This window comes from Myodes glareolus, chromosome 11 (assembly GCF_982192425.1).
Source record: "Myodes glareolus chromosome 11, mMyoGla1.1, whole genome shotgun sequence".
NCBI classification, from domain to species: domain Eukaryota; kingdom Metazoa; phylum Chordata; class Mammalia; order Rodentia; family Cricetidae; genus Myodes; species Myodes glareolus.
The window spans coordinates 41,482,852-41,508,211 of record NC_142036.1 but is presented as its reverse complement, the minus strand read 5'-3'; the positions used below and the strand labels follow the sequence as shown (position 1 = coordinate 41,508,211).

Below are 25,360 nucleotides of genomic sequence, written 5' to 3'. Positions count from 1 at the left end.
TCATTTTTGTTATTTATTTATTTATTTATTTGCATCCCTGGGGCTCAACCCCAGGGTCTTGTGCACGTTAGACAAGAACTCTTTCATTGTCTACACCTCTAGCCTTGGGAAGGAAACTTAAACTTTCTGACAAGAGATAGTTTACTATTCTCCAAGCCAAATCCTGGTGATTTAAAGCTGAGGCATTGGCTTCTCAGAGAAGCTTTTCCTGCCCCATCATTCCGATTAGAGTTCTATTTCATGTCTCCCTATAGCACCTAACATCTTTCTGAAATGCTTAAGCAGTGTTAGTGATTTCTGACCTGTCCTCTTCTACATTGTAAGCTCTTTGAAGGCGGCAAGACTTTGGTTTTTTGGATTGTTTGTTTGCTTGAGACAGGATTTTCTGTGCAGCTCTGGCTGTCCAGGAACTCACTCTGTAGACCAGGCTGGCCTCAAACCCAGAGATCCACCTGCCTCTGCCTCCTGAGAACTAGGATTAAAGGTTTGTACCAACACAGCCACCACCACCTGGGAAAACTTTGTGGGTTTTTGTTGTTGTTGTTGTTATTTAAATCCTCTGTGCCTGAACACACAAATGTTTCTCGCATGAATAACATTTGTTATTTTTTGTTTTTCTTCTCTAGTACCAGGTGTTGCTGAATTTGCTGCTTCTTTCAAAAGTGTAAGTAATAACTTATGTTTATGGAGGTTTACTCAAAGTTTGCCCTTGGGTAAAAAGCTCAAATCTTTATTTTAAAGAATAGTGCATAGTCTTCTAATCATTTTTTTGACTGTAGACCTTTAGATATGTTTATATTCTCATTGTTAACTGTTGATGATCCTTTTCTCTGTTCAAATGCTTTGACACTCTGACCCTTGTCTATTAGCCTTTTCCTTAGCTCAGAAGCTTCAAAGTTAAGCAGTTGAAATACTTGGTGTAACATTGGTATTCTGTTTGCCCCAACTATATTTAATTTTGAAGCTTTTTTCCCTCTTATTTATGTGGAAGTTGTTTTATTATGATGATGATGATGATGATGATGATGATGATGATGATGATGTGGTTTCTGGGGGTTTGAATTCAGATCGTTAGAAATAGCAGCAAGCTCACTTACCTGCTGAGCCATCACTCTGGCCCAAGGTTATGTTTCTTAACCTTAACCTTTGTCTGCATGGCAGAATTATCAGTGTACAGCTGCAAAGCTTTTAAAAATTTTTGTCTTATCTCTATTCTTTCTAGTAGTCCCTCTTAATGGCCTTTGATATTCTGAATCAGTACATCTGGGAATATCCAGGATTTGTTTTTGCACAGGGTGAGGGGGAAAGATGATCTCACAGTGTAACTGTCTTAGTCACTGTCCTTTTGAAGTGACATAAAGAGACACCATGACCAAGGCAACTTTAAAAGAAAGCATTTAATTGGGGGCTTACTTACAGTTTTAGAGATCATGATGGTAGGGGTGGGGAACATGGCAACAGGCAGACAGGCATGGTGCTGGAGCAGTAGCTGGGAGCCCACATCTTATCCACAGATAGCAGGCAGAGAGCAAGAGAGACTGGGTGTGGGCATTTGCAACTTTAAAACCCACCCCTAGTGACATATCTCCTTCAACAAGACCATACTCCTAAACCTTCCCAACATGTTCTTATAGGGACCACCACAGTAACCCAAGCTGACCTTGAGCTTACTATCCTTATGCCTCAGCCTTTGTTCGGGTTGCAGTTGTACCCCACTTATGTCCATTAACATTTTTTAATGATGAAGATTTCTAAAAACTTCTACAATACAATTATGAACCCGGGGTAAACACATTTGCTGTCAAGCCTGATGACCTGAGTTTGGTCCCTGGACCTACATGATTGAAGGAGAGAACTGACTCCCACAGGTTGTCTTCTGACCTCCACACACCTGCTTATGGCATACACATGCTCTACTCCCTCCCCAGAGACGTCATACAAATAAATAAATGGAAAAAAATTTAATGATGAAATCTAGTTGAGTGGTGTTGGCGTACATCTTTAATCCTGGCATACAGGAGGCAGAGGCAGACAGATTTCTGTGAGTTTGAAGCCAGCCTGGTCTACAGAGAGAGTCCCAGGACAGCCAGGGTACACAGAGAAACCCTGTCTCCAAAAAAAAAAAAAAAAAAAAAAAAAAGTTACTGATGAAATGTCAAGTGATGGCCATTATTCTCTTCCCACTTGAACTGGGGGTTTTCTCATCTCTGATTCTTATTTCTGTTAGAGACTGTTACTCATACTGTTTTAAACTTTTAATTGGAGTCTTTCATAAGAATGGAATTTTAAATAATGTCATTGATGAACTAACTTATTCTTGAATTAGAAATAGTAGCCACATCAAAATTCATCCAAAACTACCTTTCTGAGACCAACTTTAAAACTGAGCAGCAGGATTTTGTAAAATGACTTTTTGAAGTAAAAGCTGAATCTAAAAGCCTGCTTTTAATTATGTGTGCCTGGTGCCTGAGAAGGCCAGAAGAGGGCATCAGATCCCTTGTGATACAGGTAGTTGTGGGTACTGGGAATCAAACCTGGGTCTCCTGAAAGAACAGTCAGTGTGCTCTTGCCTGCTGAGCCATCTATTCACCTACAAAACCTGGATTTTTAAGATTGTAGTTTTCTAGGATTTTCAAACAATCTGAAGGCTGTGTGATGAACTACATTCTCATAAGAAGGATGCACCTGAATGGATATTTTTTTTTTTCTGACAGCCCATCACTAGCTCTCCACCCAAATGGATGGCTGAAATAGAACGCGATGACATCGATATGTTGAAAGGTTTGTGATGCTGGTGTCTACTATCTTTGGGTTTTGTTTTTTTTTGTTTGTTTGTTTGGTTGATTGGTTTTCGTTTGTTTGTTTGTTCATTTGTTTTTTTGAGACAGGGTTTCTCTGTTTAGCTCTGACTGTCCTAGAACTCACGCTGTAGATCAGGCTGGCCTAGAACTCAGAAATCCATCCTCTTGCCTCTGCCTCCTAAGTGCTGGGATTAAAGGCATGTGCCACCACTACCTGGCTCGTTTTTGTTTTAGTGGGGTCCCATCCCATTGCTCAGTTTGGCCTCTGAATACATGAGCCCAACTGATGCTTCTGTCCCAGCCGCCTAAGTATCTGGGACTATGGGTAGCCGCCAAGCCTGGCTTGTCCTCTACTGTTGCATTTACATCTGTCCACAAACCACTGTGCAGTTTTTCTGTCCCTACGTCCTTAAGATGGTCTTGTCTTCACACTGCCTACGTTGCTATCTGTTTCATAGTTCTTCATGTCTGGCTGGAATGCTTTTCTCTACTTTTTACAGATGTAGAAATTCAGCCAGTTCAAGGATGATTCACAGTGAACTCTTTTGTGTTTATTTTTTTAATATTAACTTACTTTTGTATAATGCTTATAGTGGATTAAAAAAAACCTTACATAAATTTCTCACTGAATTATGAAGGCCCTGTTAGGTAGGATAATAACAAAGGTTTAGAGATAAAATGGCTAATGTTTATAAATTTATAAAGTTTAAACTCTGGTCTTTTAAAGTTTAGTCTTCACTATAATAGAAGAGCCTTATTTATAAAATTTAAAGCCACATATTGTCCTTAGTACTATAAAATGACAACCCCCTGAGTGTAGCAGTTCTCAGCCCGTGGGTTGTGCCCCTTTGAGGGGTTGAACCACCTCTTCACAGGGGTCCCATACCAAATACACTGCCTACCAGATATTTACATTATGATTCATGATAGCAGCAACGTTACAGTTATGAAGTAGCAATGAAATGATTTTATGGCTGGGGTCACCACAACGTGAGGAACTGTATCAAAGGGTCCCAGCATTAGGAAGGGTGAGAACCACTCTCCCAACGGGTTAAGACGAAGCTTTTCTTTCTTTCTGTCCTTTCAGTTCTTCTGTCAAGAATTCTATGAGCAGCGAATATTGTTGTTTGATGAATGATTTGGAGTTCAATCAGGATGGAGATTTAAATTAAAAAAAACATTAATTTTATGGTTTTGGTCTTTTTTAAAGATATCATTCATATGGTGTTCATATTCATGATGGTTGTGAAGTAATAGATTAACATTAAGGTAAAGATTCTCGAGCTGTTTAAGCAGCTGAGCTAGTCAAGAAAGTGGCATAAGCTCCTTGCAGGAAAGACTGCAGACTGCAGAATGATGAAGGGAAGAGCAGAGCTCCTTTGTGTGATTTCCTAAGTCATTCACTGCGTGGTTAGATGCTGATTTCCTCCCCTACCCATGGAAAAGTATGTCTTGTAGGATCTCAGATTCATTGTCCTAATATTCCAAAACTATTTATGTAATAAGTGATGAACTTATATTTACTAAGAAAACTAAATTTTTAGTGAGAGTTCACAGCATACTATGTTTTATGAAAACTGATCTCTGTTTTAAACAAGGATTTAGGTGCTATTTAAATGAAAATCTGGGGAGTAACCTTTATTTTAAGTAAGTAAAATCTGGGAAGTAAAATTAATTGTAAATAAAATAAGCAAAATTTGGATTTGAAGGGAAAGTTTGGATTTATATTTAAGTTTATGTTGTCTACAGTGGGGACATGGTGAACAGTACTTTGTTGCTATTGCTACTATATATAGTTGAAATCCTGGGATTTGTAAATGTAGACAACATCAGATTTACGTGACCAAGATGTGTCTGCAGGGTTTTCTCTATGATATGTCACATCATAAGGCTTCATATTTTAATGGTATATTCATTTTGTGTGATAGGCAAAAATGAATGTTATAAACAGATGCTTGGAATAACACACTTGGGCAGGTGAGCTGACTCAGCTGTGAAGACACATGCCACCAAGCCTGACAACCTGAGTATGCTCTCTAGAACCCACATGCTAGAAGGAAAGAATTGATTCTTTTCAAATTGTCCTCTGATACCCATGCAATAGTGTGCACAAACACACACTAAATACATTTTTAAAAATTTAAAAATAAATAATTTAAAGCCCACTTAATTTGTTAAGTATAATGCTGAGGTGTTTTTGCAGTAGTAGAAAACTTAACAGTTTTTGCTGAAGAGTATGTAAAATTGGAGGAAAGGAAATGAAGGGCCTGTCTTGTACTTATTCATGAAGGAAATTAAGCTTTAAGTCTTCCTCACTCTTTCATTGTTCTGGTGATCAAATCCCGGGCTTCCTGCTCGCTAGGTCAGTGTTCTGACATTCAGCTATACCTCCAACCCAACTAGACATCTTTTATTACTAGGACTATCAACCCAAATTAATTATTACTGCAGACCAGTGAGAAGTGATACTGAAATAAAGTCTTCTATTTCAGAGCTGGGGAGCCTCACCACAGCTAATTTGATGGAGAAGGTACGAGGTCTCCAGAACCTGGCCTATCAGCTGGGACTGGATGAGTGTGAGTACCCAATTAGTTTTATACAAGGTACATGTTGTATATTTCACAATGAATTCTATTTATAACTCATGAAAATACACTTTTCATTTTACCAAGGCAAAGACAAGCCATCTGAAGGTAGGAACTTGATGTAACTTTGTACCTTTTATGATAGAATGTGCTAAACTATTGATTGGACTTAAAGGTAAAAATTTTTGTGCAATACATATCTTTTGGAACCTTTTTGTTTTAAGTGCTAGGACATCAACTAAAACTAGTTCAGTCTAAAGAGAGACTTTGTTAGTTCACATTTGTTTATTAAAAATCCAGGGGTAGAAATGGCTTTGAGGTTATCTAGGTCTGTGACCCTTAATGATGTCGCTTGAGGTGTCCTTACCCCTCCTTTTGTGTGCCCAGGCTCACTCTACCCGAGCCGTTAGTCCTCGAGTCTTTGCTGCTGGCGATGGCCTTTTCTAGGCACTAAGGAAAGTGAGCAGAAAGAGATCCAGTTTGTGTTTTTGAATATTATGATTCTCCAGGAAGGAAGAGTGTTTTTCTGGGAGAGACTTCAGCTGCTCTGCACCAGAACACATACTGCATGGTAGTAGTCAGCCAGCAAGGAACTGAGCTCAGGTCATTAGGTTTGGCAGTGTGTTGCCTTGCCCACTGAGCCATCTTTACTGCCAAGTATTTTTATATTTCTCAGAACTGACGACATTGGGATTGGGGTTAGTTGTAGTCAACTAATTCAGCCATCTTAATCACTGAACTTAGGCTGAACAAAGAAGATTGTTTTCCTGTCAGCATGGGTGGGATGAGAGCAGTAGAGACATAAATTATGTTGTTCTTCATAACTCATCCTGTTTCAGTTTCTGTAACAGTGCTTTGTAACTTCCTGCCATCTTCCTTGGCCATAGGGAATTTATTTGAGGTTAGAAAATAAGTTAGAAATTGAAATGATTACATCGATGTGTGTAGGATTTCTTGGATATAGTCTCTTTGTTTTAGCGTGTATAGTGTATTTGCATAAAAACATCTTTTTTGTGCTCTTAGAGTATTCATCTACTCCAGGGATTGTCTTTCACTTGACACCTTAATCTGGTGTTTTTATGTCTTGGTATTTTTTTCCTATGTTAATTGAAAGGATGACATGGGTGAAAAATAAGCAGTAGGAACTGATGAAACCCAGAGGACCGGTGATACTGTTTTCATGCAAATATCTGCCCTGATAAAGATGATGAGATGAGAAAAATGCAGAAAATATTTAGCCTCAAAACATGATTGTCATTTCACAGTATTGTTAAATGAGAGTATAGAAATAACAAGAACATTGTAGTACTGGCAGTAACTAGATTCTGTCTTTTGGGAGGTGAGCCTTATGTTACCCTTTAGTTTCGTCCGTGGCTATATGTCAGATAACCCTTTTGGTGTACAGATTTTAAAATGCAATAACTTTTATAGATTTGTTTCATTTTTAAGGCACTTTCACCATTCTTGGAAATAGTTATGTTTGTTTTAGCTCTGGGATTAAATGTAACTTCAAAATAAGTCATTCATTTTGAGACTGCCTTTGTAGATCAACTGACAGTCAATTTTAGATGCCCCTAGAATGAGACAATGATGTCTAACGAGGCCCATTGACTTAAAACAGAAAGGATGAAAGCTTTTGAAAATTGCTCTAGTTTTAGGTAATTGGTGTTTAGTGAGGAGAAGTAATGTTTGAAGGTCTTGGGATATTTTCTTCTCTGATAGCAGTAGATAATTATTTAGTCCATACAACATGGAGTGTGCTAATTGTTTGGCTGTATGTACTTGAACCCTTCTCATTACCATTATGGTGTGGTTGGGATACTGACTTAGCCCTGTGAATTACAACAGTAGGCTGTTGCCTTTATTCCTGAGACTCATTTAATTGCTGTGCATCCTACTGATTCTCTGCAATTTTTACCCTTTTCTGATTTTTTTTCCTTGGTTCTGAAGGTGACAAGTTTTTAAGTAGTTATGTAAACAACCTACTTACTTATCATCACTAACTTGGAAATAACTGAAAATAGGTTGTAAACATTTGGAAAGCTGTTGATCGTCTCTTTGTAGCCAGAGCTAAACCTTGGAACTCTAGAGCATTTGTGTTTTTGTTTCTTTTTTTTTTGTAAGAGCTTTATTGAGCTGCAGTTCATGTTTCTGTAATTCACCTATTTATACTGAACAGTTCAGTCTGCAACATAGTCAAGTCTAGGATATTTTCACTACTGCCTCATTTTCCCTACTCCTTATTTCCTCACAAGCTTCTAAGGGCTCAGCCATCACTAATCTGTTTTATGCCAATATAGATTTGTCTATATTGGAATCATGTAGTATATAGTCTCTGTGACTGGAGTCTCATTTTTCTCTATTTCTCTCTCTCTTTCATTGTCTCTTACTCAAAGTGCTGGGTATCAGACCCAGAGCCTGTACATTGCTAGCTCCCTCCAGCTGTGATTTCTTCTACTGAAGTAGCATTTTCAGTGTTCAGCTGTGTTACAGAATATATCAGTGCTCTCTTTTGTATGGTCAAATCATATTCCTTTGGGTAGGTATAACATTGTATTTATCACCAATTGAGAGACGTTTGATCGTTGCTACTCTTAGATTTGTTGGACAATGCTGCTCTGACAAGTCATGTGTAGACATGCATTTCTGTTCTCTTGTGTTTATAACTGGGGTCTATGGTAGCACTATATCTGACTCCTTTGGGTTTTGGAGACAGGGTTTCTCTGTGTAGCCCTGGCTGTCCTAGAACTCAACTCTGTAGACCAGTCTGGACTTGATTGACCAGAGATCTGCCTGTCTCTGCCTCTCAAGTGCTGGGATTAAAGGTGTGCTCTTTGTTTGTATCTGACTTCTTGAAGAGTTCTTAGGCTGTTTTCCAAGATGACTGAACCATTGTATACTTCTACCAGCAGTAGAGGAATTTTTGTTAATACTTATTATTGGCCTTTTAAAAAGTTGTTACTTCTATCCTAGGAGTATAAGGTTCATAGTGGTTTGGATTTTCTTTTGCCCACTGATGCTGAATACTTAACTTGCTTTCATGAGTTATCAGTCAGTTGTACATCCCCAGCCATACGTAAAGTTGTGTGTGTACAGATTCCTTGTTGCAAGTGGGAACGATTTTGTTCCTTCCTTTCTCGTATTTTCTGCTGTGGTCCTAGCCTTTAATGACTGAGCCATCTCTCCAGCCTATGTTTCTTCCTTTCTAATCTAGATATGTTTTGATTTTATTTTCTTACCTTAAATTTCACTATAGTGGTGAACAGAAGTGGTAAGAGTAGATGTCCTTCATTTCCTTTCTGATCTTGACAGAAAGCATGTAGTATGGTGTTAAAGACTGTGGTGTTTTCATAGGTAGTTTTTAATGAAAATAAAATTACATTGAATTTGCCTAGATTCTTTGAGCTTTTAAAAACATTTTTGTTTAAAAGACATTTGAGACTTCCCTATTTAGACTTTGCAAAAGATTTCTTCCTTTCTTTTTTTGCGGAGGAGGGGTTCGAGACAGGATTTCTCTATGTAAACAGTCCTGACTGGCCTCAAACTCACTCTATAGACAAGGCTAGCCTCGAACTCACAGAAATCCACCTGCCTCTGCCTCCCACATGCTGGGATTAAAGGCGTACACCACCACTGTGTGGCAAATTTATTTCATTTTTATTTGCATATGTATGTGCATACATGCTTGTTGTGAGTGCCCAAGGAGTCCAAAGGCACCTGATCCCCCAGAACAGTGTTATAGTCATTGTGAGCCACCTGCTATTGGTACTGGAAACCAAACTCAGATCCTTCCCAAGAACCTTATGACTTTTTTACGACTGAGCTCTTTTTCCAGCCCTCATTTAAACTTGATACTCCAGTCAGTTAATTACATTGTTGAGTCTATGCCAATATATGATATAAGTTTTAGTGGTTGTACCAAAGAAAAACCAATGCTTCTAAATTCTTCTGTTAGGACCCTGTAGGCATATACTTTTGAAAAGTAGCTAATTATATTGAGAAATTACTGTCCATCTACATTTTTTGTTTATGGGACAGAATGTTGTTGTATAGCCCAGACTGACTTTGAACTTATGGTGATCTTCCTACTTCAACTTTCCAAGTGATGGAATTTAAACATGAAAGGGCCAGGCCTGTTTGTTTGTGGGTTTCTGTCCTGCCTGGCCCCCCAGCTGTTTAGTCCCAGAGAAAAATCACAGAAGATCTCTATAAGTTATAATGCTGATTGGCCCGTTAGGTCAGGCTTCTTACTGGCTAACTCTCACATCTTGATTAACCCATTGTTCTGATCTATGTTAGCCATGAGGCTCAGTACCTTCTTCAGTGGTGCAGCTCACATCATGCTGCTTCCGTGATCTGGGCAGGAATGGGAGGAATCAACTTCCTCCTCCCCAGAATTCTCCTGCTCTCCTTGCATCATTTCCACTTCCTTTCTGGTTTCCCCGCCTACACCTCCTGCCTGGCCAATCAGCGTTTATTTAAAACATGATTGACAGAATACAGAGAATTCTCCCGCACCACTTCCCCCTCTTTTTTAAAAAAGAAAAACAACGGAAAATATCCATAGTCCAGTTTTTGGGAATGTGGGCGTGGCGTAGTATTTCAGGCTACTTCCAGCTGGTTGGGGGCACTGATAATCTTAAGGAAACCTAAAGAAAATTCAGAGTTATGATCAAATCCTGACTGAAGTATCTTGTGAGTCTTGATCATCTCAGGCAGCAGTCTTGAACCTGTTCTGGATGAAGAACTCAGACATCTGGGCCATCTGTTCCTACTGGAGATTTCTCAGGTGGTCTCCCTTGGTCAAAGTGGATTTTTCTTAACTCTGAATAAATCCAGAGCCTCTCATTTTCTGTGGAAACAAAAGCAAAATCTCTTCTCCAAAGTCATAACATACATATGTTTTGACTTCAATTTTGAAGCCAAGGTATTTTCAAAATACCTATCTTGGATTAATTCTGCAGCATTTATAAGCAAATATCTTTTAGCAGCTGTTGCTCCTTCCTCAGCATTCAAACGATTTAAAGAGAGCATAATAGCATACAGTATCAAGATTCTCTGTGTATTTTCCATCTTTACGTGGCTTTATTTTAACCTCTGTTTCTTTTATTTTTACTTTTAACTTTTGGCTTTTTGAGACAGGTTCTCTGCATATCTTTGTCCTGGAACTCCCTCTGTAGACCAGGCTATCCTTCAACTCCCAGAGATCCGTCTGTCTCTGCCTCCCCAGTGCTGGGATTAAAGGTGTCTACCACCACACCTTGAATTTACAGAGGTCTGTCTGCCTCTGCCTCCCAAGCCTTGGGATTAAAGGTGGTATGTACCACCACAGCCAACTACTCTCTTTCTTTCTTTTTCTTTATTTCTAAGGACTTTAACCCATTTAGAGGTTTTTTTTCTTTGAATCTCTCTTTACTGTATATCTCTCTCTTTCTGACCATGTGGGTCTTTAATTTGCTAAGGAATATGGAGAAAACAACACTCAAAAGCTCTTAAGGCTTTTCAAGGTCCTTGCCAGGAAGCAAGCTGCAACAGTGTGTCCATAGTCTGGACTGCCTGCTTGAAAGAGTCAAGAGTTTTCCCTGGCAGGACGGCCCAGAAAGCCAGCATTTTAAAACAGCACAGCTTTTTTCCTGCTACGGCTGAAAACAGAAATGCTTTACTTTGGTCTTTCCCAAGCTTTCTCAGGCTTTCTGTGGATGCAGTTATCCATAACATGAGAGGGCCGGTTTGTTCGGAGTTTTTGTCCTGCCCTGTTCCCCCAGCCTGTTTAGCCCCAAAGAAAATAACACAGAGATTTCTTTAAGTTATAAAGCTGATTGGCCCGTTAGGTCAGGCTTCTTACTGGCTAACTCTCACATCTTGATTAACCCATTGTTCTGATCTATGTTAGCCATGAGGCTCAGTACCTTTTTCAGTGGGGCAGCTCACATCCTGCTGCTTCGGTGATCTGGGCAGGAGTGGGAGAAATCAACTTCCTCCTCCCAAGAATTCTCCTGCTCTCCTTGCATCATTTCCACTTCCTTTCTGGTTTCCCCGCCTACACCTCCTGCCTGGCCAATCAGCGTTTATTTAAAACATGATTGACAGAATATAGACAATTCTCCCGCACCAAAAGGCATGGACTACCACATCTAGCTCTAAATACATCTAAAGGGAGTTAGCTCCATTGAGTTCTAATTTTAGCCTGTGACTGAAGGAAAGAATAATTGTGACTCTAGGTGTTCTTTGTGGCCTGGTATCAAGATGCTTTTGGCTCTTAAGCCCTGTTTGGTAACCTCTGTGTAACAAATTAGTAGATCTTGATGTAGGAAAGTATTCATCTCAAATGTAGCCTCTAGATGGCAGCATAAGTCTTACAGGACTTGTACTGCTTGAACTGGGTTTCTGATTTGGGTAAAAGCAGTTTTTGTGGCTTTACCAAACTGTTTGCCTAACTTCTTCCCTTCCTTCCTCCTTTCTTTCAAGACAGGCTCTCTGTATGGTGGCTGTCCTGGAACTCATTATTAGACCATACTGACCTCAAATTCACAGGCCTGCCTCTGCCTCTTGAGTGCAGGGATTAAAGTTGTGTGCCGCTACAATTTGCCTTTTAGCTTTTTTACCCCACTCTTTGTTTTTTGTTTTTGTTTTTTTTGATTTATTGAGATAGGATTTCTCTATGTATCCCTGGCTGTTCTGAAACTCACTTAGTAGACCTAGATGCCCTCAAACTCACTGAGATTCGCCTACCTCTGCCTCCAGAGTGCCAGTATTAAAGACGTGTGGCACCCTTTTCATCGCTCCATCTTGTTTTTTAAATATTTATTTATTTATGAATTGATTGATTGAGTTTTTGAGACAGGGTTTCTTTGTGTAACAGTCCTAGCTATCTTGGAACTTGCTCTGTAGACCAGGCTGACCTCAAACTCATAGAGATCCGCCTGTCTCTGCCTCCCTAGTGCTGGGATTAAAGGCGTGCGCCACCATCACTCAATGCTCCATCTTATTTTTTAAAGCTCATTTCCTTTTTGAAGCAATGTATATTTTTGAAGCTCAGAGTTCTTCCGTTTCTTTATTGTCCTAAGAAGCATTGCCTCAGTCTCCGAAGTGCTAGACTGAAGGCGTGTACCACCACCACCAAGCATGAAGGTTGGATTTTTTTTTTAATTTTTTTTAAGGTTTATTTATTTACTATATATAGTGTTCTGTCTGCATATATGCCTACTCACCAGAAGAGGGCATCAGACCTCATTACAAATGGTTGTGAGTCACCATGTGGTTGCTGGGAATTGAACTCAGGACCTCTGGAAGAACAGCCAGAAGCCAGTGCTCTTAACTTCTGAGCCATCTCTCCAGCCCAAAGGTTGGATTTTTTAACATTCCAAATGTGTGATTGTTTAATAAGTTGCTCCCACACTTGGATATAAGACTCTCAGAACGAGTTCAGTTCTCTGATGTACATTATCTTTCTTCCTAGTTTGTTTTTTTTTTCATTTTTGGATTCTGTTACCATGCAATATGAGGCATTGCCATATTAAATGAAAACAGGAATTTTATCTAAAATTGATAGAATAAACTTGTGCTAGTGGCCCTTTAAGAAAAATTAAATTATTTTAAAATAAAGCTTTCAGCCATTAAGTCATAACGATCAGATAAGAAGAGAAAGAAAGAAATGTGTCCCATTCAGCAGCTATTTATCTGCTTCACACAGGGATCTCTCTGTATGGTATATGAATCTGAGTAAAATATACTACTTTACTATGCACATTAAAATCTATGAGGAAAGGGAAAGATGATAAGTAAGTGACTCTTAATGGACCATAGAGAAATAAATTCTTTAAGAATATAAAGAGTGCTGGGTGGTGGTGATGCACACCTTTAATCCCAGCACTAGGGAGACAGAGACAGGTGGATCTCTGTGAGTTCGAGGCCAGCCTAGTCTACAAGAGCTACTTCCAGGACAGGCTCCAAAGCTACAGAGAAACCCTGTCTTGAAAAACCAAAAAAAGAAAAGAAAAATACAAATAAGTAATTGTTTCAAAGAGAAGAGGGCTATTGTAGAAGTTGCTACAGGAAGCTTAACTGAATGAAGAAGAAAAGTGAATTTCATTTTCCTATATATTGATCATATTTACTTTTAAGGCTTCAGAGTCAAGAAAATATAAATTTAGATCTGGACATGATAGTGCACATGTCTAAGACTCAGAAGGTAGAGGCAGGAAGATCAGGAGTTCAAGGGCAGACTCGACTCTATTGAGTTTCGGGTCAGCCTGGGCTGTATGTGACCCTGTCTTAGGGGAAAAAAGGATAAATTATTATAACCTAAAAATATAAATTTAGGAGACTTGATTCAAAATCACTGTAAAAACTACTGCTATTTGCTCTTTCAAATACCATTCAAAACTTAGCCTTATGTCTTGTTTGATGCATTCCATAATACCTCGCAGGATTCTTTATCAGAGCATCCTGTTTAGATAAATAAATACAGCATAAAATCTAGAATCCACACTTTGAAAGGATCAAGGTTATTTCTCATAATTAGAAATTGTCAATTTAGCTTTTAATTATTTTGTTTAAAATGTATTATGGTAATGGGAAATAAAACATGTCGGTATTTCTCATTTTTCCCTTGGCTAACAAATTAGGATATACAAATCCTTAAATTGCCTTTAAGGCTTATAAGCATTCATATCTTCTATCCATTAGTCAAGTTATTTCATAAACCCAACATTGCCTCTGAAATGGTTTTACTCACAAAGAGGATTTTGCCATAAAATGCTTCTGGTATTTTACTCTCTTGTGATTTGGGAAAGAGGGACAGGATAGAGGAGAGAAGACAGGACATAAATCAATTTGGATAAGATTGCTTTTAAAGTATCATTTTATATAATTCTACAGAATGTATGCTAGATAAGAAGATGTATATTCAGAGGAACTAGTGTATGTGCATGTGATTTATCTCAGTGATAGAATATGAGGCCCTGAGTTCTATCTCAAGAGCTGTAATCACAGAAAGACCTAATAGGTCCATGAAAACTAGAGGGATAGCCAAGTAAACATTAGAAAATACTCACATGTAAGGACAGTATTGAGAATAAAAAATCAGAGTATCGGTCAGTGAGGGGACTCAGTGGGAAACTGTGCTTGCTGCCTGACAACCTGAGGTTGATCCCTGGAACGCACATTGGCATGTGCACACACACAACAGAAATAAATATATATTTGTGTGTGTGTGTATGTGTGTGTAAAATTTTAGGCAGGGCCTTCTTATGTAGCCCTAACTGTCCTGGAACTCTTTATGTAGATCATGAGCTGGCTATGAACTCACAGAGATCCTCCTGCTTCTGTTCCAAGTGCTGAGATTAAAATGTGTGATATCACACCTTGCCTTATAAGCCGGGCGGTGGTGGCACATGCCTTTAATCCCAGCACTCGGGAGGCAGAGGCAGGCGGATCTCTGTGAGTTTGAGGCTAGCCCGGGTTACAAGAGCTAGTTCCAGGACAGACTCCAAAGCTACAGAGAAACAGTTTCCCGGAAAAAAAAAAAAGGAGATTATAAAATCAGCAGTTTTATTTTTAGTTTTGAAGTGTAGGAACATATTAAATGTCAGGAAGGAAATACTTCCTTATATAGGAAAAATACTTTTAAAAATGAAGGAAAATCAATACTATTTTAGAAATAATTGGAATTATTTAAAAGATTCATCCCTGTGTTCCTGAGAAGCTTTTAACTCTAAGGAAGAGTCGTTCTGTCAGTTAAAAACAGCAGGTCAGTTTTCACGACTAGTTAGGTTAAAAAGTGAGTAGGACTCCTTTTTCCAACTTTGGTGTGTCCTTGCAGAAGTAGAGGTTCGGGAGAGAAAGAATTGCTAAGCTGTTAGTCAAGGACACAAGGTGATTTGGTTGGCATCTTTTGTGCCTGCCATGGTGGCCCACTCTTGTCATTCTAGCACTCGGGAGATTAAAAGAGGAAGATCGTGAGTTGAAAAGCAGACTTGTTACACAAGACAGCTATCTCAGTAACCCAAAGGGGGCTGGCAGCTAAGAACGCCTACTGCTTTTGTAGAGGACCTAGGTTTGCTTCCCAGCACTCACATGGCAGCTCACCTGTAACATGATTTCCAGAGGATCCGATGCCCTCTTCTGACCCCCTTGGCCCCAGTTATGCATGTAGTGCACATACATGTATGCATGCAAACATTTTTTAGACATAAAATTTTTTTAAAAAGCATCTTTTATTAAACAAACATTGGGCAATTTTGTCAAACTTTATTTCAGGCTTTTTAGCCTGTAGTTGGAAAATTAAACACTTAGTATTAAACTATAGAGGAAGCAAAGAGCCACTTAGAATGCCTGCAGTCTGAAGTGAAACTGCAGCCGTTTGTTTGAGAGATACAACAGGTAAGATTTATCAGGTTTTTATTTTTTTACACTAATTCCAATAGGGTTCATGGAAGTCGCATCCTTCCTAGGCTTTGAATCTGGGAATGACTGTGTTCATGGGGAAATAAATGAACACATTCTGTTTTGCTTGTCTTTTATAAGTGTTATTATTGATGCTCTAAAGAGTTCAATTTAACAGTATTTACTGTTTCAGATTAAAGAGCAGTAGCTTTGTTTTATTTACTGTTTTGTGTTGAAAATATAATCTGGAAAGGAGTGACATTGCATGAGAATTTATAAATGAATACAAAGTACTTCACTGTGGGTACTAGGGAAGTAATGGCTTTAACATATATAAATGAAAAGTGTCTTCAACCATTAAATCTACGTTAATAGTTTGTTAAAGGACATTTTTTCATATAACTAGAGGAATCTCTTGATTAGAAAAATAAAGCATTTGGTTGCCTGTTGTGAAAGGTTAAATTTAAGACTGGGTGTTTGGTAGGATGTCCTTCAAGAGGACAGTCAAATCTGTTTCGGATATTGAATGAGAAAACAGAGCTAAAGTGATATTTCTGATATACAAATATTCTACTAGTCCCCATTTTTTTGTTCTTTAATCAAGTCTTAGAGTGGAGAAATAGCTTGGTTAGTGAAGTTCTTGCCAGGCATGAATGAGAACCAGAATTCTGTTCTCAGAATGCATATTTTACAAAAGCCAGTGCTGAGGAGGTAAGAACAAGAGGACCCCTGAACTTGCTGGCCGGTCAGCCCATCCTACTTGACAGATTCCAGGCGAGTAAAAGACCCTATCTCAAAAACAAGCTTGATAGCTTCTGAGGAACAGCACCTAACGTTGACCTCTGGCCTCCATTCAAAAGCTCTAGAAGGGTGGAGCTGAGGCTCAGTTGATAGAATGCATTAGCACACATACTTGAGGCCCTAGGTTTGATCCCCAGCTCCATATAAAACTGGACACAATGGCACACACCTGTGTTCTCAGCAGTTAGGAAGTAGAGGCAGGAGGGTCTGGAGTTCAAGATTATTCTTGCCTACATAGTGAGTCTGAGGCCAGCCTAGGCTACATGAGGCCCTGTCTCTTTTTTAATAAAATTGAATATTATATATATATATATATAAATTAACATTGTAGTATATATCCCAGTTTTTATAATATAAACAACCTCATATAACTGTTGCCCAGAACAGATTTAAGATACAGAACTTTCACAAGACACAAAGCCTTCTTTATGCCCATCCTAGTACTTGTCTGACCCCTTCCCCAAAGCTAAGCAGTATTGTGACTCATACAGTCTTAGAAGAATTTTGATACATTTTGAACTTTATGATGGAATGACAAATGATGTCTTTTTTTATGTGTCTGGCTTCTTAAGCATTTTATTTTGTCTTAAGACAAAGTTTCTCCTTATAGCCCTAACTACCCTGGAACACCCTATGTAGAGCAGGCTGGCCTCAAACTCAGAAACCCAACTTCTTCTTCCTCCTGAGTGCTGGACTGTGAAAATGAATGTGTTTAACTCTAAAACCAACTAGCAAAAAAAGCAGCATGAAGAAGGGAATGCGCGGGTTGTGTGGATGCTTTCAGCCTGTCTTTGTGGGAGGTTTTGGAAGTCATCTCGGCACTATTCATGGTCTCAGTGTCCTGCGGTTTTTCTTTTCCAGTTCCAGGATCTTTTGCAGAAATGAAGACATTGTAACTAATTAGAAATGGCATAGTGGTGCAGGCCTTTAATCTCAGCATTTAGGAGGCAAATCCCTGTGAATTTGAGTCCAGCCTGGCCTACAAAGTGAGTTCTAGGATATCCAGAACCACACAGTGAAACTGTCTCAGAAAAAAAAAAAAATGTAAGTGATGAATTTTAAGTCCCTACTTCATGAATGTAGGACATGTCTGTTAGGAAATTAACATAACAGCTGATATTCTTGTGAACATTTGGGGATTTTGTTGTTGTTGTTGTTTGCTTGCAGTGCTGGGGATGGATGGAACCCAGAACCTTATACTTTCAGTAGACAAGCACTACACTAAGATACCTCTACAACCCGAGATTCTTTCTTGGGAAGAGGAAATAAGAGGCAAGTGAGATAGTGAGATAGGCTCTTGGATTATCGACCAGGCTGACCTGGAGCTCACTGTAGCCTGAACTGGCCTTGAACTCATGCAACAGTCCTGCCTCAGTCTCCTGGGTACTAATTTACCATGCCCAGCCCAAGAAGAGATTCTTGAGAGGTTAATTGCAAGGAATTACCTATATTACAAAGAATGAAAAGCTTATTTAAGTTAATGAAAGCTTTGAGAAGGTGAACTATCTTACTATAATGAGCATCTTCTAGAAATTGCTTCTTTAAAGTATAGTTTAAGAAATGCCTCTTGGGAGTTGGCAGACTGACCAACCCTGCAACTACTCAGGTTCAGAACCAGGATGATGTGTTGGCTCACCCCAACATCCACCCCATCTGTGATCTGCTGGAGCACATGAAGGAGCTGGTCCTGTAGACCCAAAACTACAGGATCTCCACAACAGGACAACAGCAGGATACCCAAGAGGAGTCCCAGTGAGGGCCCAGAATGTTAGTGTAGCAGAAACCAGAGGCCTCGGACCAGACCAGTGACTCTTTGTAATGAATACTTGTAAGTAAAGATATATGGATAAAAGAGTTTACTTACTATGACTTACTATGTCACACTACAGATTCCATGAGATCCACCCCCCGCACCATTTTTCTTTTCTTTTTTCTCTTAAATTTTATGGGGGGAGGGTGCTGCAAGGGCAGAGGACGGATACACAGGGACAAGAAATGAATGGAATGGAGATGCATGATGTGAAAGACACAAAGAATAAATTTTTTAAAAAAGTGCCCTTTGAGACTAGAGAGATGGCTCAGCAGTAAAGAGCACTTGCTGCTCTTGTAGAGGACCAAGGTTCAGTTCTTAGTACCCATGTCAGGTGATGCACAACTGCCTGTATTCTCAAGTGTGGAGGGTCTGATGTCATCTGACCTCTGAGGGCATCTGTGTGTATGTGGCATCCATACAGACAAGCACATATGCACACAACAAATTTATTTACAACAAATAAATAAGTAAATGTGGCTGGAAAGATGGCTTAGTTATAAAGAGTGCTCATTACTCTTGCCGAGGGCCTGGATTCAGTGCCTAGCACCCACCTTCCAGCTCATAACTGTCTAGAACTCACGTTCCAGGGGATTCAGTACCCCCTTTTGACTTCCTCAGGCACCAAGCATGCGTGTGCTACACATACATAAATACACAAAGGCAAACATTCATGCACATTTAAAAAACTTTTTAAAAATAAATAAATAAATAAAAGTGCTTCTGAAGAAACTAAGGTTAATGAGAGAGGTGATTGCCTGAATATGACATAAGGGAGAAAACTAGCTTGGAAATAGTGTCAGCCAGGTGAAGTACCACCCACAGTAAGTACTATAGAGTGGGTGAGACTGCAGTCTCCAGTATCTGAACAACTTCATTATGAGAATCTCAATATATATGGGCATGGCTGTATGTGCCAGCACTCAGGAAACAGAGACAGGCAGATCTCTATGTATTCTAGCACAGCTTGGACTATATATAGTGAGATTCTATCTCAAAAAAAAATATAGCAATAAAAATCCAAACCATACTTAATATTTTATAGTGGTAAATTTGTAAGTGGCAGAGTAGGAGGGGGTGATAATGGAAAATAGAATTTGAAAATCAGGGATGAGGTCTAGAAACCTGGGTGGTGGAATGCAAAGTCTTGGTGACTGGTTATATGAATTGGGGCTGGAGAGTTCTAGGAAGAATGAATAATAACTCTTAGGTACTTATAATCCCAGTACTTGGGAAGTAGATGGAGAATCAAGTTCAGGGTCATTCTTGGCTACTTTGTGAGTTCAAGGCCAGTCTGGGCTATGTGAGACATTTCTGTCTCAAGAAAAAGAACTTCTGTGTTTCAAGTTTGAGTAAAGAACAATCTCTGAGAAATGTGGGGTAACTTAGTTATAACTACAAATGTGTGCAGAAGCTATCTAGGAGAATATAGAATAGGTGGACATAGAACCCAGAAAATAAATATAGATTTCGTCTATTCATGGGCTCTAATTAAAGCCACATGTAAGGAGACACCCAGGAAGCTTGTCACCCATTAAAATTGACTCTTGCTGTGGCAAGCCCAGATCTGCTGTGTAGAAATGTTTAAGAGGAGGGCAGGAAAATGGGTGATACGGCTCAGTGGATAAAGGTGCTTACTTCACGGCCTGTTGACCTGAGTCCAATCCCTGGAACCTGCCTAAAGGTAGAGGAGAATCGACCTACACATGTGCCGTGGCACTACTCACATATACATCATGTGTAAACATGCTGCTGCTACTAATACTATTATTTCAGAATTTTTAAAGAGGAAGACCAGAGAGAAACTAGGCTAACTAATGTCATTGCAGAAGCCAAGATCTGTACTAGGGTGCTATTGATGGACATGGAGAGAGGTTATTGAGTTGAGAAAGTTGTAGGGCAAGGACAAGTCTTGATGGATTTTCTTTGAGAGATGAGGGAGAAAACTGTCAAGCATGGCTTCTGGATTTCTCTACTGGGCATGTTAGCCAGTGGCAGAAAGACCAAATGATCTATCAGGGACTAGAGTCATCTTCTTGACAGAGGTAAATTTTTAATGACGAAATATATAAGAAAAAATGTGCTCATAACGCTGGACATAAGGCAACAAATGACAGTGTCCTTTTGGTTGCTACAGCGTACTGCTCTGAGAGCTTCCAGTCAGTGGTGTCGGGAGAAGAACAGCTGATTGTAGAGCAGCTGAGGAGCTAGAGTTCCAGGGACAGAGTGCCAGACAGATGGGATCCCTTTGGAGGCCATCACGGACTGCTCTGCACACTCATGTGGGGAGCTGTGTGTAAGGGCTGGAGGGACTAGTACCCGACACCTTAGGACTAGGGGTGGTGCCTGCTGGAGAAATGGCAGAATTCAGAGGATACTGTAGAGAGGAGAGAGAATATTAGAAAATAGAAAGAAAACTAAAATTAGACCATACTGAAACAATCACTATTAACATTTTGGTAAACATCTTGCCAAACCCTCTAAACATATCTTATAAGTGATATCATATTGAAAGATGCGTGTGTGTGCACACATACTCACTCATACATGCGATTATGCAGATATATATGATTTTTATATGTCCACTTCTAAGCTATTCCTATTCTCTAACATGTTTTCTTGATGTAAGGTGCTGTGAAAAGACTCCAGAATAGCAGTTTATTGGAGTGATTATTTCAGTGCTCATTTAGGTCATTTTTAGCATCTCACTAATGTAAATCATGCTGCAACAATCATCCTTTCTTAGATCAAATTAAATGTACATTTAAAATTTGTAGACATAGCGGCTCGGGGTGTAGCTCTGGTGAGAGTGTTTGCCCAGTGTGCACAAAGCCCTGGATTTGATCCCATGCACATGTAAACCAGTGGTGATGGGACATGCTTGTAGTCCCAGCACTTTTGGGGTAGAGTTAGGAGGGTCAGAAGTTGGAGAGCTTCCTATGTTACACAGTGAATTTGAAGTCAGCTTGGGGATACATGAGAGCCTATTTCTAAATAAACAAACAAATCAATAAGGAGGTTTAACTGATTTGCCCAGAGTCAAGTAGTTAACTGTAAATCTAGGATTAGACTCCAGCTCTTCTGATTTTGATTCTGATTCTGGGGAGCCTTCCCTGCCAGCAGAGGAACAGAGCTTATGTTTCTTGGCTTCACTCTAATACTCATTTGATAAAATATGATTTGCTTCTTGGAGCTTGTAAATAAAACTGCTTCTATTTAACAGTTGCTGTTGATCCTAGATACTGATTGATGCTTATGACACTTAGAAGCTTAAGGCACTTTTCATTAAAAGCATGAACAGCTCAGAGAGCATGCCTTGTACTGACTGAATAAATAGAATTAAGATCCGTCTACTAGACCTAAGTTTTTCTGGTAATGATTGTGTGGGTTGAAACTAGTAACAGTTTCTTAGAACTATTTTTACTTTAGAGAATAAAATCTTAATATATAAAATGAAAATGACTTTTGGGTTCTCTGAAGTGTAAAATGGACTTGAAATCATCAGGGGGTCACATTGGAACAAAATCAAAGCCATGTCCATCGCATCCTTTAAATCTTTTTTGAAAAAGCCTTTATTTATTGATAGGACTCATAATTTCAAATCATATTAGAGCTAATTTGGCTGGGAGCTTTGTCCTATACAGATGCATAGTGCTTAGTATTGAGTTGCATCTGACCTCATTGACAGTCTTGTTTTTGTTTGGTTACATAGAAGTTAGCTGGCAAAAAGCTATGTTCTTATTTCTGCTTTTAAGAGAGATCCTAGTGTTTTTAAAGGCCACAGTTGCATCTAAGTAAGTTGGGGAAGGTGAAGAGAGAGTGCATGTGATAGAATTATCCTTTTCCCCTCATTCAGGATTTTATAAAAGGCCTTTGAGAATAACAGGACCACAATGTCAGCTCTTGTGGTCTTCAGCAGTAGGGGTCTCTTTAAAAGCCTCATTGTTTAAGGAATAGGCATTACTTCTTTGGACATTTTTTGATTTACTGTTGAAATAAGAGTTGCATATCAATCAGCACGTGCAAAGATGGTTGTATAACTGAACCATTAACTCGTCCACTGTTGAAAAACAAGTATCACCAAAAGTGATTCTTATTCTAGTAGCTAACATAACAATCCTTTAAAATCCCCTTTGGGGTGTTGAAAAGAGATAAAATGAAAACTTCAGAGTGGTTATTTATTGAGGAACAAGAAACCTCCAATTTTATTCACTCATTGTAGCTCCACTTTCTCATTTTAATGCTCAGTCCATGGTCATGGTGGTAAAAGATGTCCTGTACCTACAGAAATGGCAGTAGGAGAGGAGACATCACCTTTCCATTTATTGCTTCTTGCAATTTGGCCTGTTTACAGACAGAATTGCTCTGTGGGTGCTTCTAGTGGAGAGAAGAGGAAATCAGAAGAGCAGCAAGAAATCTGCGTTTACACATGACCTATGAGTTAGCTAATTTTGAACATGCAGTTAGTAAGAAATGATTGCAGCCTGAGGAGTCATGACCTCAGCTTTTCACCAGCCCCATTGGCTTGTGCCTCAGTTTGGAAATGAAGAGGTATATGGGAAGTTTTAATTGTACCTGTGTGATTTATCCCTAGTCAGCTCTTTAATTTCTTCTGGCTGTCTGAGGTTTCCGACATGCTGTAAATTTCCCCAACTTTTTCATTATCTGCAATTTCTTTATGACTCGTGAATCGGAGTGGAGAGAGAGTGTGGATTTACAGCGGGGATAAACATGTCCATAAAGTCTGTATCTGTGTCAGTAATTGTACTGCTGTCAGTGACTGTCCTGTTTTACAGGCCTCTCTTGGGAAAGGTACAGGCTTCACTACCAGCAGCACTCAAGTGTTTGCTTTGATTTGCATTAGCTTGCTAGATTAGGTGGGGATACTTGGAGAGGAATTGATGCTGGACCTTGGCCTCTCATTTGCTTGCTTGTTGTGGTCAAATGACTCCCTAGGATAAGGCTGTGCTGCTGAAAATGGAACATGGACAAGTAATGTTTATTCCCTAAATGAAGACACAACTTCTTAGATCGGTATGAATTTCACATTAAATGTGAAGAAGCCTTTCTAACTTCCTTTTATACAACACCTTTAAGATGCCTTCCCTTTCCTATCACTGTTGATAAGGAAGCTTCCCTGTCCCCATTTTCCTCTTCTTAGCATTCTAAGGTGCAGTTTCCTTTTCAGAACATGCATTTCTAGTTAAAGGTAAGATGAAGACTGTCTCTGCCATGTCTTCTCAACTATTCCCCAGTTACTTAAAGTGGTTTGTGGCAGCTATTCCCCACAGAAAGGCAGGCCTAGAGAAAATTCTCAATACACCTGTCTTTAAAGAGACATTTTTAGAGCTTGGCAGGGTGTGATGATACACACCTTCAGTTCCAGCTCTTGGGAGGCAGAGTTGGGTAGATCTCAGTGTCTTAGAGCTAGCCTGGTCTAAATAGCAAATTCCAGACAAACTCAGGCTGCATGATGAGACACTGTCTCATAAAGGGTGAGTGTTGAGGGTTGAGTTTTAGAAGCTCTTGAGTGTTTTCTTGTTTTAATCACAGTTTGGAAAGAAACTGAAAATTAAGAGAACTTTTGTTTTAATAGGTGGAAGCACAGACCAAATGTTTTCCTTCCAGTAGACTTAATATTTAAGCAAACCCTTAAGTCAGAGCTCCTTGCATACACTGAGCCTTCTGTGAGGTACTTTACACAGCCAGCGAGCAGAAGTACAAGCAGATATGTGGTGAGTCTCACCTTCTAGTCAGCCACAAGTCCACACGGAATGGGAGTCAGTCAGCTGATTCCTCCACACCTCTGAGTTCTTCATTTTGCGTGTAGTCTGTTTTCGGCCACAGCTGATCGCAGTCATCTACCAGTGGATGGGAGTGGGAAAATTCATGGAGATACAGAATTGAGTTCCTCCCAGAAACCATGATGAAAAAATGCCTAAATGGGATTTGAAATCATCTTGGGGCTAGGTATCATAGCTCACAGCTATAATCCCAGTACCCAGGAGAGCATGAGTTCAAGGCCAGTCTGGGCTATGAAGCAGATGCCAGGTCAGTTTGAACTATAAAGTAAGACTCTGTTTTCAAAAAATTATCTGAAAGTTTTGATTTTCACCTTTCCTTTGGCCTTAGTGAGGGGTTTCTTCTTAATCATCATTGGGTCACCTGTTGGGGTGTGGCCACTGTCTTCAGTCTGTCTTGACCTACTGTAGAACAGGAGACCCCCCTTCTCTTAGTTTTTTTTTAAAGATTTTTTTAATGATTTATTTATCTTTTATTTTATGTGCAATTGGTGTGAAGGTGTCAGATTCCCTGGAACTGGATTTTCAGACATATGTGAGCTGCCATGTGGGTGCTGGGAATTGAACCCTGGTCCTCTGGAAGGGCAGTCAGTGCTCTTAACTGCTGAGCCATTTCTCCAGCCCCCCTCTCTTAGTTTTTAATCCTTTTCTTTCCTGTCACATCAGAATTGTTCCTCATGATATAAACTGTCGCCCAATTCTAGTGTTTGGAAAAGTTATACTGTAGGGCTACCATATCCTGTATAACAAAGTAATCTAAAAACAACTAAACAGTGTCTTCGCTATTCATTTAACTTGTTACTACCCACATCTCGTTTTATTTTATGAACTTAAACTGTTTTTCTTAGTGAACATCTGTGGTTGACATTTGGACTGTCTTTTTTCTTTTGTCAGCCTTTATTCAGTCTAAGTATAGAAGATAGGACCAAGTTAGTGTCACCTATATTCTGATCAAATCAAAAGAAGATGCAATTTCTAGATATGTCTGATGGGAATAGGCTTTGCAATTGCTTAGGTTAAGAAGCTTGTTATTAGTAAGAAAATTTCTTACCAGAAACAGTTTGATGTTGGGAAAGTACATAGCTACACAAGGAGGCAGAGGAGTGTCTGCTCTTTGCCGCTGTCAGCTGTCAAGTTCAGGAAGACAAGGACTTAATTAGATATGGACTCATGAAC

General features: G+C 39.4%; 1 protein-coding gene and 1 long non-coding RNA gene across 5 annotated transcripts in view; one reads left to right on the top strand and one right to left on the bottom strand.

Moving 5' to 3' along the window:
• The window catches only part of Lin52 (lin-52 DREAM MuvB core complex component), an 82,218-nt gene that overhangs the window by 5,568 nt on the left and 51,290 nt on the right, over positions 1-25,360 (top strand). Inside the window, exons 3-6 of one of the 4 annotated variants that reach the window (XM_048449171.3) lie at positions 627-664; positions 2,715-2,781; positions 5,294-5,377; positions 5,474-5,494. In XM_048449171.3, the coding sequence (XP_048305128.1) occupies positions 627-664; positions 2,715-2,781; positions 5,294-5,377; positions 5,474-5,494 (210 nt within the window). Of the gene's footprint in view, positions 1-626; positions 665-2,714; positions 2,782-5,293; positions 5,405-5,473; positions 5,495-17,434; positions 17,559-25,360 lie in introns of those variants that run through there. The other 3 variants (XM_048449173.3, XM_048449170.3, XM_048449172.3) reach the window with 3 other exon arrangements.
• On the bottom strand, positions 9,596-11,438 carry LOC148120480 (uncharacterized). Its single transcript, XR_015739331.1, has 2 exons — positions 11,296-11,438; positions 9,596-10,238 (listed from the first exon to the last, which is right to left on the bottom strand). It is a non-coding gene; the product is annotated as an uncharacterized LOC148120480 (long non-coding RNA).